The sequence below is a fragment of the Danio rerio genome, chromosome 8 (genome assembly GCF_049306965.1).
Source record: "Danio rerio strain Tuebingen ecotype United States chromosome 8, GRCz12tu, whole genome shotgun sequence".
Classification (NCBI taxonomy): Eukaryota; Metazoa; Chordata; class Actinopteri; order Cypriniformes; family Danionidae; genus Danio; species Danio rerio.
The window spans coordinates 62309362-62325997 of NC_133183.1; the positions used below are offsets into that span (position 1 = coordinate 62309362).

Below are 16636 nucleotides of genomic sequence, written 5' to 3' on the forward strand. Positions count from 1 at the left end.
AACCCAGCAACATAGCAAAACATTTCATAACATAACACAACATAACAACATGACACAACAACCCAATAACATATCACAACATTTCATAACACAACATAACTTAACATAACAACATGACACAACAACCCATCCCCATAACATAACATTTCATAGCGTAACATAACATGACACAACCCAACAACATAACATTTTCTAACACAACACAACAACATGACACAACAACCCAACAACATAACATATCACAACATTTCATAACACAACATAACTAACCATAACAACATGACACAACAACCCATCACCATAACATAACATACATGTTATGTTACATAGCGTAACATAACATAACAACATGACACATCAACCCAACAACATAACATTTTCTAACATAACATAACAACATGACACAACAACCCAACAACATAACATTTCATAACATAACATAACATAACAACATGACACAACAACCCAACAACATGACATTTCATAACATAACATAACAACATGACACATCAACCCAACAACATAACATTTTCTAACATAACATAACAACATGACACAACAACCCAACAACATAACATAACATAACATAACAACATGACACAACAACATGACACAACAACCCAACAACATAACATTTCATAACATAACATAACATAACAACATGACACAACAACCCAACAACATAACATTTCATAACATAACATAACATCATGACACAACAACCCAACAACATAACATTTCATAACATAACATAACATAACAACATGACACAACAACCCAACAACATAACATTTCATAACATAACATAACATAACATAACAACATGACACAACAACCCAACAACATAACATTTCATAACATAACATAACATAACAACATGACACAACAACCCAACAACATAACATTTCATAACATAACATAACAACATGACACAACAACCCAACAACATAACATTTCATAACATAACATAACATAACATAACATAACAACATGACACAACAACCCAACAACATAACATTTCATAACATAACATAACAACATGACACAACAACCCAACAACATAACTTTTCATAACATAACATAACATAACAACATGACACAACAACCCAACAACATAACATTTCATAACATAACATAACATCATGACACAACAACCCAACAACATAACATTTCATAACATAACAACATGACACAACAACCCAACAACATAACATTTCATAACATAACATAACATAACATAACAACATGACACAACAACCCAACAACATAACATTTCATAACATAACATAACAACATGACACAACAACCCAACAACATAACATTTCATAACATAACATAACATAACAACATGACACAACAACCCAACAACATAACATTTCATAACATAACATAACATAACAACATGACACAACAACCCAACAACATAACATTTCATAACATAACATAACAACATGACACAACAACCCAACAACATAACTTTTCATAACATAACATAACATAACAACATGACACAACAACCCAACAACATAACTTTTCATAACATAACATAACATAACATCATGACACAACAACCCAACAACATAACATTTCATAACATAACAACATGACACAACAACCCAACAACATAACATTTCATAACATAACATAACATAACATAACAACATGACACAACAACCCAACAACATAACATTTCATAACATAACATAACAACATGACACAACAACCCAACAACATAACATTTCATAACATAACATAACATAACAACATGACACAACAACCCAACAACATAACATTTCATAACATAACATAACATAACAACATGACACAACAACCCAACAACATAACATTTCATAACATAACATAACATAACAACATGACACAACAACCCAACAAAATAACATTTCATAACATAAAATAACATAAGAGGAACCCAACTTAATACAACAGGTCTTGACATCAAATCGATTTGCATTGTTGATGCGTATTTTGGTGTCTTGTCAATATAATGTAATTTTAACATCAAGATGCCCGCTGGGTTAAATCATACACTGGGTTGAATCTGATTAGAGATAAATGTGGTGTTTTGTAGAGTGATGGGATATTTTTATGGGTGCTGGAGCTCGATGTGACTGATGTGATGCGGATGTCTGTGAATTATTACCGACACCGGGACTCCTCTCTACACTCGGCTGCTTCTGAAGATGGCCTGTCCTCTCTGGATGGAGTGTAATTAAAGGACAGCGGATGATTAAAACTCAATAGACCCTGACAGCCGTGCAAGGACAAAAATCCTTCAAGGTGCACGCATTGGGATATCTGTCTGTGGAGCTGCTCTTCTGATTAGCAGACGTGACTGATATTTATTTGCTCACGCATGTGCAGGAGAAATATCGTATCATACAACTGATCAATCATTTAGGCTACTCAATTAAGTTAGCATGTAGCCTAATCAAAAATTTTTATGTCTATTATAATGTCTGTTTTATTATTATTATTATTCAAAATTTATTTTTGGCTTAGTCCCTTTATTCATCAGGGGTCACTACAGTGGAATGAACCGCCAACTTATCCAGCATCTGTTTAATGTAGCCTTTCAAAAAGGTTGCTGGTTCGAGCCTCAGCTGGCTAAATTGGCAGTTCTGTGTGGAGTTTGCATGTTCCTTCCCGTGTTGGCTTGGGTTTCCTCCGGGTGTTCCGGTTTACCCCACAGTCCACAGACGATTGGCTGGAAGGGCACCTGCTATGAAAAATATATGCTGGAGAAGTTGGTGGTTCATTCCGCTGTGGCGAGTTCTGACGAATAAAGGAACTAAGTCGAAAAGAAAATGAACAAATGAATTTGTATTCAAATAATTTCAAAATAAAAGTTTTCTGACAACTAAATAGTGCATTTTATTTAGTGAATAAATAAATATACAATTGGTAAAATTAGTCATTCCACATTTGTGTATATAGAATTGACACAGTAATTAAATTGAATGTAATCTACAACAAAACAAGCATTCCTTTTTACTAGAGACAGACTCATAATGTCCAAAAATAATCTGTTTAAAAGTAATTGAGACTTCTTGCTGGATATTATCATTAAAATAAATTATTAGGTTTATTTCCAAATTTGGTCAAAAATAAACGAAAGAATGTTTCTTTTTTAAATTAATGATTAAACAATAACAGAAAGGCATTAATACTATTTAAAATTACACAAAAGACTGAGATAACAATCAATTCACACTAACAATCTTTCCATCCGCATTAATAAAACATCATATATAAATAAATAAAATAACAAATAACAAAATCCTCTAAGAATGAATGTCTTTACATGTTTTTCATTTCTCTTAATGTCTTCAAATATATCACAAATTCTTCTTTAAACACCACTAGTCTTGGGGGAATTTAGAAAAATGTATATTTATGAATCAAAAATTTTAATAATAGCAAAAAATTATTCATTAGAAGATATCTTCCTGCCCTGAAGTATTACGCCAAACTGAATAATTTTCCATGAGAAGATAAGTCTTGCTGAAAAAACAGCTAAAACCAGCCTAGGCTGGTCGACCAGGCTGGTTTTAGAGGGGTTTTGGCCATTTCCAGCCTGGTCTTAGCTGGTCAGGCTGGGAGATGACCAGCTAAAACCAGCTTGACCAGCCAAAACCAGCTATGTCCAGCTTAAACCAGGCTGGTCAAGCTGGTTTTAGCTGGATTTAGCTGGTCATTTTCCAGTCTGACCAGCTAAAACCATCTGGATTAATCTGGTTTAATCTGGATTTTTCAGCAGGGATATATTTTGTAGTATCCAAACTAACACTTCATACACGTTACATGAAACTTCATCCCATGTTTGTCGAAATGAACATCTTCAGTGTTGTGCCTTTAATGTCTGCGCAGACTGGTGCAGAGTTGACGTTCACCAAGCACATCGTCACTCGGGTCAAAGTGCCACACTGCGCACAAAACTCCGCCCTGTACAAACTTACACGAGATATCATCATCATTGTTATACGTAAACTACAGCTTTAATTCTAACTTCTCGATATTTTGAAGAGTTCTGTAAGCCGCTGTGTTGAGGAATCTGCACTTGAGGGACGCACTGGTGAGTGTTGAGTCAGTGTGTGTGTTTGTGTCGCCATGTGTTCAGAAGCGTGCAGGAGACTCGAGTACCGGTGAATAAACCATTTATTTAACATCTATATTATTAGTATATACGATTAAACGACCAGAGTGTTCTGTCAGCATCGCAGTTAAATATAATACACCGCTGTTCAGAATTGTCATAACATGGAAACACTCCGGAGAGATGGGAATTTCTGCAGTACTCTAATATTAGGAGCTAAAACTCCGCCTCTACAGGTTACCAGGAGCAATTTAATGAGAGATTACCCTGTTAATTAATGTAATCACGTCTGTTTTAATAAATAAAACCCACATAATTAAAATACTGCAGTAAATACTATAGTGTTTTTGAACTTTACTATAGTAAACTACTTGAATTTATATGTTGTGGTGATTTTAAAGTTGCTATGGTAACACAACACATTTTATATATATATATATATATATATATATATATATATATATATATATATATATATATATATATAACATTCATTCATTGTCTTTTCAGCTTAGTCCCTTTATTAATCTCGGGTCGCCACAGCGGAATAACCGCCAACTTATCCAGCATATGTTTTACACAGCGGATGCTCTTCCAGCTGCAATCCATCACTGGGAAACACCCATACACACTCATTCACACTCATACACTTACCCAATTCACCCGTACTGCAAATCTTTGGACTCGTGGGGGAAACCGGAGCACCAAAAGAGTGCTTGAACCAGCACAAGATGAGACTTGAACCAGCAACCTTTTGGCTGTGAGGGGAACGTACTACCCACTGTGCCACCGTGCAGCCCGGAAAACATACATTTTTTCTTATATCTTATATTTCCAAATTCGCTAATAACTACCCATCCTTTGCTCGTTTTAGAATAGAATTGAGCTCCCTCCTAAAATCACTTCATATTACTAAGAATAAATATACCCTAAGGTTCCTGAAATATTGTCCAGAGCCATGTTATATATGTATTTAATGAAGATCTTCGATTTTAGCTGCTTTCCTTATGGTTATTTGTTTAAGTGTCATTGTCAATGGACGGCTCCGGTGACTCCAGGGCTCCTCCACGGACGCCTAATGTCGGGGGTCTGCCGATGGGTCGCCGTCTGCCCTCCTCCATCTCTGCGGGACGCCTGCCCGCCATGCGCTCCAGAGACCTGACGCTCGGAGGAGTCAAAAAGGTAAAACGCAGATGAACATGGACACTAGGATTGCACGATATTGGAAAAAACCACAAGTGGCTATATGCGACAGCACAACAATGATAGTGGTTCAAAAACATATGGTTTGGCCTGAATCTTGTTATATTTTTGATGTTAATTGTGGATGCAATGATTATGGATTTTGGTTGTGCGATTATAGTCTGAGAGATAATCACGGTTATCACGATTATTATGCATTCATTAATTTCTAAACACTGCTAGTTTAGAAAAATCCCCCAAATGACATTATATTTTTAAGTGTTGTTTATTGCTGCTCTGTAACCAAATAATATGACACAAAATAATAATAAAAACAAACAATCGTCCATTTCCCTTTGGACTTAATAGGGAAAAAAAGTTTTGTCATTTAAACATAAGTAACAATTTTACACTGAAAATAAATGTCAATAAATAAAATTTAAATAAATATATTTAAAATAAAAAAAATTATACATTTTAAATAAATTACATACAAATAATTACAATAAATAAAATGTAAATAAATTATTATACATTTTAATTAATTAAAATAAATTAATTAAATGTAAATACATTAAAAATAAATGAAAATATCGAAATAAAAAATTGTAAATAAATGAATTTAAAATAAATTATGAAATAAATTTAAAATTATTTTTAATAGATTAAAATAAATAAATAAAATTAAATAATTAAATTTATTTAAAAAAATTATTTAAATTAATATAATCATTTATTTTAAGTTCATTTACTTACAATTTTTTATTTATATATTTTTAATGTATTTACATTTAATTAATTAATTTTTATTTTTTTAAATTGTATTTATTGACATTTATTTTTTGTGTAAAATTATTACTTATCTTTAAATGCCAAAACTTTTTTCAATTAAGTTTAAAGAAAAATGGACTATTGTTTGTTTTTTTTATTATTCTTTTGTGTCATATTATTTGATTACTGAGCAGCAATAAACAATAAGGACTTTTTTTGTGAATTTTCTAAACTAGCAGTGTTTTGAAATTAATGACTGCACAATAATCGTGATAACCATGATTATTCCTCAGACTATAATCGCACAACCAAAATCTATAATCGTTGCACCCATAATCCCAACATATAAACTTAATTTCTTTTTGCTATGTGACTATTGCGCATACAGTATACACACATTGCGATATCGATGCTGAAATCATGTATTGTGCAGCCCTAATGGACGCCACTAACTGCAGTATCAGATGTGTTTTCCCACTAATTAAAATCTCTTCTTGTCCTTCGTCCTGCAGAAAACCTTCACCCCCAACATTATTGGTCGAAAATCCAAAGAGGAGTAAGTGACAGAGTCTCTGTACACTATTCATCAGTAATTAGCAGGGCCAGACGGAATCTGTGGACGTTTTTTGCTATTTCTGCTGAGAATTTTCGTAAAAATCTGCGGATTTCTGCTGAATTTTTTTGGGAGTATCCAGCGGAATATCAAAACTGAAACCTTAACATATGAAATAAAAATGTATTAATTACTGAATAAAAACTGAATAAACTCACATTTACACATTTACTCAAGTAAATAAACAGAATTAATGATGGGCTAAAAATCTGCAGCATATCTGCGGAATTCTGCGCGCGCAGATTCCGTGTGGGCCTAGTAATTAGTTTACTAATGCTTGACAAGACATATAGTTGAAGTCAAAATTATTCACACTTCTGTGAATTTAAAAAAATATGTATATATTTATCAAGTGCTGTTTATTCAACAAAGTGTTACTAGGAAATAGTTTTTTTTTTGCATTAACACTCTTCTCTAATTTCTGTATTCATTTCTTTGTTGTATTTAATTGTATATTCATTAAGGAACTTATCATCATCACCAAGTTCTGTTTAACAGACTAAGGACAATTTCACAGATTTTCTCATTTATTTTCATTTTACTTCTGGAGAAAGTCTTTTTTATTTGTTTGTTTGTTTGTTTGGCTGGAAGAAAAGCAGTTTGAAAGATTTTTATGCTCAATATTATTCGCCCTCTTAAGAAATATTCACTCTTTTTGCTGAATACCAGTGTCTTGCATTATAAGTAGTAAAATATTATGTACTGTCATCTTTTATCTTTGTAAAAACTGTAAAATTGTTGAATATTATTACAATATAAAATTATTGATAGTGGTTTAAAATAAATTTACTCCACTGTGATTTAAAGCTGAAATTGATAATTACAATAATTATCAATCGGATGAATTTCCCTTCCTCATAGTTTTGTGGAAAATTTGATACATTTGATTTTTTCATGTTTATTTATTTAAAATAACAGCATTGATTAATTGATTAAAATGTGACAATCACAATTTTATTATTATCATTATTATTATTATTGTTAGTTAAAATAGTTTCCTTATCAGCTACTGTATATATAATATTTTATACTTTATATATAATTTATATTATTTAAAAAAAATTATTCTTTTGTCATTGTGGACAGCTTTCAGCACTGATAATTATAAATATTTATTGATCATCAAATCATCATATTAGAATGGTCTCTAGAGGATCATGTAACAGTAAAGCATTAGTAATCATGCATTTAATAAATTACATCTAAAATCTAATTCGATGTAAAATCAAAAATGCAAATAACATTTCAGATTTTAAATGTGTTTTTGATTAAGTAAATGCAGATTGGTGAGCAGAAAAGCCTTCTTTTAAAAGCATTGAAGGGCCATGAAACCCTACTCTTTCGGTTCAAGTGTCTACCTCAGAATTAAAAAAAAATGCTCTGAGGTGGGCGTGGAGCTCTGCGGGCAGAGGGAGGAGTGGGCGTGACCAGCAGAGCAGTGGAGAAAGAGGGGAGTGAACAACTGTTGTCAGTCGGCTCCCAAAATGAGACACAACTGTTAGGAGACCCGTGATTTTATAGTTTCCAAGTTACAATGCAAAGAAATAAACAGTAAATTAATGTCCTGCTAGGTTTGTTATTTGTAATTTCATACACACACAACCACAATTTATATTATTATAAAGATAATCGTGTAAACGCTATAAATGAGTAGGACTTCTCTCCTCCTGAATCAGCAGTGGACAGCAGTGCAGCAGGTCTCTTGCCCTGTCTATTCCAACCTTTAGCCCTGCTGGTAATTGGAGGATTTCAAACATGGCGAACACAGCAGCAAGGATACAGGCGATGTGTCTGAATGGTAACGAACTCAACTGATAAAAGACAAAGTCTGGCATTCTCCAATTCTCCTACAGCTCTCTCGACAAAAATGCTTGCTGCAAACCAACAGCTTTGCTATATAGATTTTGATCTCGCCCAAAAAATGATTGAAATTATCTGACAAAAGCTCAAAATAATCCAGTTTTCCCCACAATTAAGGCTGACAGGTGCTAATGATGTCTTAACTGATGCTCAACACACACAGATCTGTTAAAATCTCAAAAAAAAAGTACTCCAGGGTGTCTTGAACCTTTAGAAAGTCGTATTCATCCCCTGTATTTTGACCAATGCTCTGATCTTGTTGACCGCTAATGCAGATTGAAGGTTGATGAGGAGAAAAGGCGGGACAAGAGGGATGTGGATCGAGGGCGGCAGCGGGACGGGCGGGGCCGGGGCAGAGGTCGCCCAGAGGTCATCCAGTCACACTCCATTTTTGAGCAGGGTCCAGCAGACACGATGGCCAAGAGGAGAGGTAAAGCCTGATCCTAGTAATCAGTATGAGATTTAAGCCTGAGCATGTCTATTAGGCCCCGTTAAATGTGACCCAATTCAGATTTTTTGCTCATTTGTGACACAGATCGGATCTGTTTTATGACCGTGTAAACACAAAAAAAACGCATGCATTCGGATATTCAGAGATCGGTTTCAGGCCTCCTTCATATGTGGGAATAAATCAGATATAGATCGGATATGTGACAATGCGACTGTCATGTAAACAGGCAGATCGGATTTATTGAGGCATTTCGTTCTGTACATCATTAAACTTGCAACAATGTGGTGCTTCTCCGCGGTTTAATGACAGAAAGAAGAGCGTGTGTGGAGATGACGACGCGGTAAACAACATCAGAGGAAACACAGAGGAGGAAAGTGGTCAGTCGCCCCAATTTGCTCCCGCCAGACCTGAGACCTCTCTCGTACACAGACATTCCCCTGAATGGTGGAGGATATCATACAGCACATAAACCATAAGTGCAAGTTCCGATGACGGCCCTTTCCCACCTCCGCCTCAAAATCATTTTAAAGTTGGGCGAACTTCGTGTTGTAACTTTTGCTTTTTGTCGCTATTAATACACGCACTGCGGCTTCACATAGAACAACTTTATTCTCTCCAACAGCAGTGCGCACACAGGCAAAAGCTACGTCTTCAACTGCACACACACATACACCAGGGCCATACTATTACATAAACTGCGTAGGGGTAAATCTGGACTGAACAATTCACTGCTTTGACTACACTTCGGATATTTCGCAGAGCTAAAAACAAGACAATTTCTTCCATCGTGGCTGGATTATACATATCATTATGGCACAGATGCTAGAATCCACCTTTATGCATGCGCGACATCGTAAATTGTATGACAAGTGTAAACGCATGAATTGGATATGGGTCACAATTAAAACAACGTGTAAACAAACAGACAAACAAATCAGATATAGGCAACAAATTGGAATTGGGCATCAAGACCCGACAGTGTAAACGGGACATTAGCTGCATTTAAAGTCTGCATGAACTGGAAGCTGCTACCTTTATTTTCATATTATGAATGTGATATGCATGTCTAGGTTAATATTGATAGTGCAAATTTTATTATTATTTTTTTAAGTAAATTGAATTCTTGATGGGGACTTTTCAATAGTTGGTGGATATTGTTGGGCACACGTGCCCTCCATCCATGCTTAATCAACAGCTCTTATAACACTTTCGGTATTGTAGTATCAGGATCTTCGGATACGGTTTCTTCGCTGGTGTTTTGTTTTCCCTAAATGCTACCTTCATGCACAAGTAGCTAAAACTCACTCATTCAGAAGCAGGAACCGGTGGACGTGCAACTCAGTGTTGCTCAGTGGAAACGGGCCAAAGGTGCCCACATCAAGTGCTTTGGCACATCACTGTGCCCTGCTCACTCCAAAGGGTTTACAACTCCACCAACAGTTTGTTTGTATTTTGGCATTAAAAAAACTGCAGTTTAATGTTATAATAATTGGTGTTTTCCATGGTGATTGTTAGGTGTGTATGACGACGCCAGAGAAACAGCAAACTCCGGCCCTACACCCATCATCAACATCAAGAAGGAGAGAGAGACTGAAGAGGAGACCAAAGAAATCCTGCGCAAACTGGAGAAGGACAACGTATGCTTTCATCAGTATATTATTATAGGGCATTATTATTATTATCATTACTATTGTTATTATTATAAATTAACTCTATTAAGATTAATGAAAGATTATTTTATTTATCGTTTTGTGCGTTTTGTTGAGTTTTGGACAGCTTTTGCCTGGAAAAAGTCAGCTATCTGGCAACACTGTGAATGCAGAGGGTGCGCCGGACTGTACACGTGCGCTTGGCAGAATTATAATATCAGAATAGTATAAGTATTAATTAGCCTTTACAAAGCAGGGTCATGTGACTCTACCTACGGTAGGGAATGTAATAGAAAAAATGTCCTGGAAAAATTTGATCGATTATTATAGGCCCAGTCCCTCCCTCCCTGTACCGCATGTCTTTGGACTGTGGGGGAAACCGGAGCACCCGGAGGAAACCCACGCAAACGCAGGGAGAACATGCAAACTCCACACAGAAATGCCAACTGAGCCGAGGCTCGACCCAGCGGCCTACTTGCTGTGAGGCGGCAGCACTACCTACTGCGCCACTGCTTCGCCCTTTTGAGAGATATAAATAATAACAATAGTCCAAGCATATTTCCTGTTTTACTTTTTTAATTTCTATAGCTTCCGAGAATCCAAAATGGCCCACTTATAGGATAGGATATAATAAACTTTATTTGTCCCCGAGAGGAAATTTGTCTTGGGCAAAAAGGTGCTACAACATCGCTCTAAACAGACAGTAAAGTAAGTAAAACAAATAAAACAATTAAGAACGTACATTGTTTACAAAATAAGATTGTATCTAAATATAAACTATATAAAACACAGCACCCAGTCAGGTGCTATTGTAGTACTATTAACAGCACTAATATTTATGGCTCTTCTCATGACCTCCTGTTCATATAGAGTCTGTTACGCACCATTTACACGGGGCGTCAGCTTCAACGCTTCCCATTTACTTTGAATGGGTGACGTCAGGCGTTGCCGAACTGCATTGTGGATCCGTCGGCGCCACTTCAGAGGCGTGACCGCTGCAGAAGTTGGGACTAGCTCAACTTTTCAAGCGGAGACGGAAGCGTCAGCCAATCAGATCGCTGTATGCAAATACACCAGCTAGACAGTGGCCTATTGCTGACTGAATTTGAATGGCTGACGCTTTGATGACGATCGCTTCAGCCCCAACTTCAGACACGCCTTCAGTCAAGCGTTGACTCTGAAGCCCAGTGTGAATGGGGCGTAAGACTACTGATACCAACAGAATTATTTTTATTTCACAGGACCTTTAATGTGTCAGATATGCTTTGTTTAGAACTTGCTTCTGTTTTTGTGTGCTGTAGTTTCTAGATGATCCTCATCTGAGAGGCGAGAGGGGGAGCTGTCCTGTTCAGCTGCCGCTGGCCGTGTCCGGATGGGTCTTTAAAGAGGAGTTCAGTGAGGAGAGCAAAAGCCCTTCAGATCCTCAACCAATCAGCACTGACGGCACTGGAGTCAAGGGTACCACAATCCTCAGCACACACTAGTAGGACTGCACCATATTACAGAAAGGAGGGGGGGTACAGACCACTTTAATCTTTAATTATATAGTTCTATTAAAATTATTTTTTAAAAGATTTTGTCAAATAAAAGATTTATCTAGAGTCGTCCATCATCATTTTGTGGCTCGAAAGTACCGGTTCAAGCTCCATTTTGGCACCAGTACCGTTTTAAAAGTATCAATTTAGCACCGGTATCAAAATAACCCAAAACGATACCCAACCCTGCTGTATACTCTGTAACACTACATTGCTATTGCTGTAACAGCTGAACACACATGTATGGCAGGTGATGAGGTATCTAGCTTTAAAGTTAATATATCTGACTCAGAACTGTACATTCTGAGACAATGTTGTTTGTTTGTTTCTTTTATTAAAAGAAACTTTTCTAATGAAAATTTGTTATTGTTATTGTAGACATGAACAGACATTCCTCAAGCATTCGTTACAGCATATTAAAGAGTGTCTTCCTTCAGTCAAGCAGGAGCCTCTGGATGTTCCTGAGCCAAAGAAGGTGGAGCCTGCTTTCAAGCTGCCACCCATGCCCAAAGCTGATTTGCTGCCTGATTTATTGGAGGTGTGGAATCACTGCAAGGAGGAGGAGCTTCTCTTCATGCAGCTTCCTGATTCGCTGCCAGGACAGCCGCCCACCAGTGACGTCCGGCCCACCAAGACTGAGGTGCAGTCGAGCGACGGGCAGACCATGATGCAGAAGACCGAGACTCAGGTCAGAACTCACTGTGTTTTTTCCAAATGGGGAGTCGACAAATAGACTTTATTTTTAGGAGGCTTTATATTTGCATAGTTTTCTATATTTGCATAGTTCTTTTTACATTTGTGTAGTTGTTTATATTTGCATAGTTTTTTATATTTGTAGTTTTTTTTATATTTGCGTAGTTTTTTATATTTGCATAGTTTTTTATATTTGTAGTTGTTTATATTTGCATAGTTTTTTATATTTGTAGTTTTTTTTATATTTGCGTAGTTTTTTATATTTGCATAGTTTTTTATATTTGTAGTTTTTTTATATTTGCATAGATTTTTATATTTGTAGTTGTTTATATTTGCATAGTTTTTTATATTTGTAGTTTTTTATATTTGCGTAGTTTTTTATATTTGCATAGTTTTTTATATTTGTAGTTGTTTATATTTGCGTAGTATTTTATATTTGCATAGTTTTTTATATTTGTAGTTGTTTATATTTGCATAGTTTTTTATATTTGTAGTTTTTTTTATATTTGCGTAGTTTTTTATATTTGCATAGTTTTTTATATTTGTAGTTTTTTATATTTGCGTAGTTTTTTATATTTGCATAGTTTTTTATATTTGTAGTTTCTTTATATTTGCGTAGTTTTTTATATTTGCATAGTTTTTTATATTTGCGTAATTCTTTATATTTGCATAGTTTTTATATATCTGCGTTGTTTTTTATATTTGCGTAATGTTTTGTATTTGTTTGGTATTTTATATTTGCGTAATGTTTTATATTTGCGTAATTTTTATATCTGTAGATTTTTTATTTTTGCGTAGTTTTTTTATTTGTGTAGTTTTTATATTTGAATAGTTTTTTATATTTGGGTAACTTTTATATATGCGTTGTTTTTTATATTTGCATATTTTTTTTGTTTTTGTGCAGTTATTTTTATATTTGCGTAATGTTTTATATCTGTGTTGTTTTTTATATTTGCGTAATCTTTATATCTGCATTGTTTTTTATATTTGCATAATTTTTTATATCTGCATAGTTTTTTATATTTGCGTAGTTTTTTATAGTTGTATAGTTTTTATATGTGTGTAGTTTTTTTATATCAGCGTATTTTTATATATTTGTATAGTTTTTATATTTGCGTAGTTTTTTATATTGGTGTTTATATATTTGTGTAGTTTTTTTATATTTGTATAGTTTTTTATATTTGTATATATTTTTGTATCTTTGTATATTCTGTAGTTTTTTTTATTTTTGTATAGTTTTTGTATTGGTGTCGTTTTTTATTTGTTTGTTTTTTTGTTTGTTTTTTGAGAAAATATAAGGATCATTAACTTCTGTCTGCGTGTGTGTGCGCGCGTGCGTGCGTGTGTGTGCGTATGTGCATCTGTGTCTGCGCGTGTCTGTCTGTGTGTGCGTGCGTGCGTGCGTGTGTGTGTTTGTGTGTGTGCGTGTGTCTGCACGTGTCTTTCTGTCCGTCTGTGTTTGTGTGTGTGCGTGCGTGCGTGCGTGCGTGTGCGTGTGTGTGTGTGTGTGTGCGCGCGCGCTCATGTGTATGTGTCAGGAGGAGTCTCCAGAAGAGAACACCTGTTGTCTGAAGGATCTGCAGGAGGGTTTGGTGGGGAAGATGCTGGTCAGAAAGTCCGGCAGAGTGCAGCTTGTTCTGGGAAATGTCACCCTGGATGTGGCTCTGGGAACGCCCTGCGCTTTCCTTCAGGTCACTATTACGTCTTACATTAAGCCTTGACATTTAATTCACAATAAAAATCAAGCATCAACACTTTTTCACTCATTTCTAATAACAAATGTTTTCTCTGTCATGATGACAGCACATAATATTAGACTAGATATTCTTCAAGTTACTAGTATTCAGCTTACAGTGACATGTAAAGGCTTCACTAGGGTAATTAGGGTAAAGTTAGGGGTAATTAGGCAAGTCATTGTATAACAGTGGTTTGTTCTGGAGACAATCCAAAACTAATATTGCTTAAGGGGGCTAATAATATTGACCTCACCATTTAAAAAAAAAATCCAAAACATTCTCAAAGCTGATGGATAGACAAAATAGAAGAACAAAAGTGTCTGGATTAATTTAGATGCAAATCTGAATGTTTGCTGAGGAATTACTGCCAGCTGCTGGAGTGAAGATGTTATGACAGCATTTATAGCATTCACAGGCCACAGTAATGACATTGATATACATTTATTATTAAACAAGACAGCTTTAAATATTCACCTTTTAGAAGTATTACCTCTATAGAGATTATGACATAGACATGGGTGCTAAAAATTAAGTGAATAGGTAGAAATTAACATACACTCACCGGCCACTTTATTAGGTACACCTTACTAATACCAGGCTGGACCCCGTTTTGCCTTCAGAACTGGGTTTGAGTGAGCCTGTGTAAATTGTAGCCTCAGTTTCCAGTTTGTTGACCATGTCTACAAGCCTAAAAGCATTGTGTTGCTGCCATGTGATTGGCTGATTAGAAATTTGCGTTAACAAACAGTTGGACAGGTGTACCTAATAAAGTGGCCGGTTAGTGTATAACCTAAGTTTAATGTAATATTACAACATAGTAAAAAATGCTTGTTAAACTGTGAACAAATAAATAAATAAGCAGTCATCTTAGTAATTTCCTATTTAGACATCCAATGGGTACAGCATAAATACACAACACACAGACATTTAAAGCTCCGCCCTTTTTTGTATAATTAAAATCTCATTTGAATTTACAGCAAAACTCACGCCCACTTTTTTTATGAAACCCAATCTGTTCAATTGATGTTTTAGACTCTCTTCTGTGTATTTTTCTGTTATGACTGATGTTTTGGTGTGTGTTTTCACAGGAGCTGGTCTCGGTGAACACAGAAGGCAGGAGAGGAGACATGTCTGTGCTCGGACACGTCAAACACAAGCTGGTTTGCTCTCCAGACTTTCAGGCTCTTCTTGAGAACAGAGTTTGAGGAGCATTTCTCTGTCTGTTCATGAGGAAAGATTGCCTTCTGTGCCGTCACTGACGCATGAAGATAAAGATTATTTATAAGCTCAGAAATTTATTTGAAGAATTTATGAACTGTCAATCAAGACGCTATCACACATGTAAATATTATAGGTTGGAGTTAATAATGTCATTATGACAACCTGGGTTAGAGTTTGAGAGTGTACGTTAATAAACAAGTGCCATGAACATGCTGCCTTTTAAATTCATTTTTAATTACAACACTTTACAATAACAGTACATGAATAATGATGTACACTTAACATTACTTTATTATGGACTAATGATGAGTTAATGCATGTGCTAATCATGAACTTTAACTACAACATGAGTTCATGTGTGAATAACTGTTACCTTAATTACTTGTTAGTACATGATTATTTGTTATTTAATGTATTAATTAACACATTTGTTCAGGCTTTAACCCTCTTGAACTCATGATATGTTTGATTCATTCATTCATTCATTTTCATCTGCTTTTCCGGGGCCGGGTCGTGGGGACAGCATTCTTAGGAAAGAACCCCAGACTTCTCTGTCCCTAGACTCTTCCTTTAGCTCCTCCGGGGGGATCACGAGGCATTCCTAGGCCAGCTGAGAGACATAGTCCTGAGGCCTTCTCCCGGCAGGACACGCCTGGAACACCTCCCTAGGTAGGCATCCAGGAGGCATCCGAAACAGATGCCCGAGCCACCTCAGATGACTTCTCTCAATGTGGCCATTCTAAACTCCTTATGCACGTCCATCCAGTGAGTTTACACTGATTAACAATAGAGAAGTGTTCTGTCAACATCA

The 16636-nt window shown here is 35.5% G+C and overlaps 1 protein-coding gene across 1 annotated transcript; it reads left to right on the forward strand.

Annotated features, from left to right (window-relative positions):
* Positions 1–3916: 3916 nt before the first annotated feature.
* On the forward strand, positions 3917–16033 carry polr3d (polymerase (RNA) III (DNA directed) polypeptide D). The gene is given in 9 exon segments (NM_200287.1): positions 3917–4093; positions 5139–5296; positions 6580–6623; positions 8816–8970; positions 10507–10628; positions 11942–12098; positions 12613–12863; positions 14407–14559; positions 15693–16033. Coding segments are annotated over 8 exon segments (1146 nt in total). The 5' UTR covers positions 3917–4093; positions 5139–5149; the 3' UTR covers positions 15810–16033.
* The last annotated feature ends 603 nt before the right edge of the window (positions 16034–16636 follow it).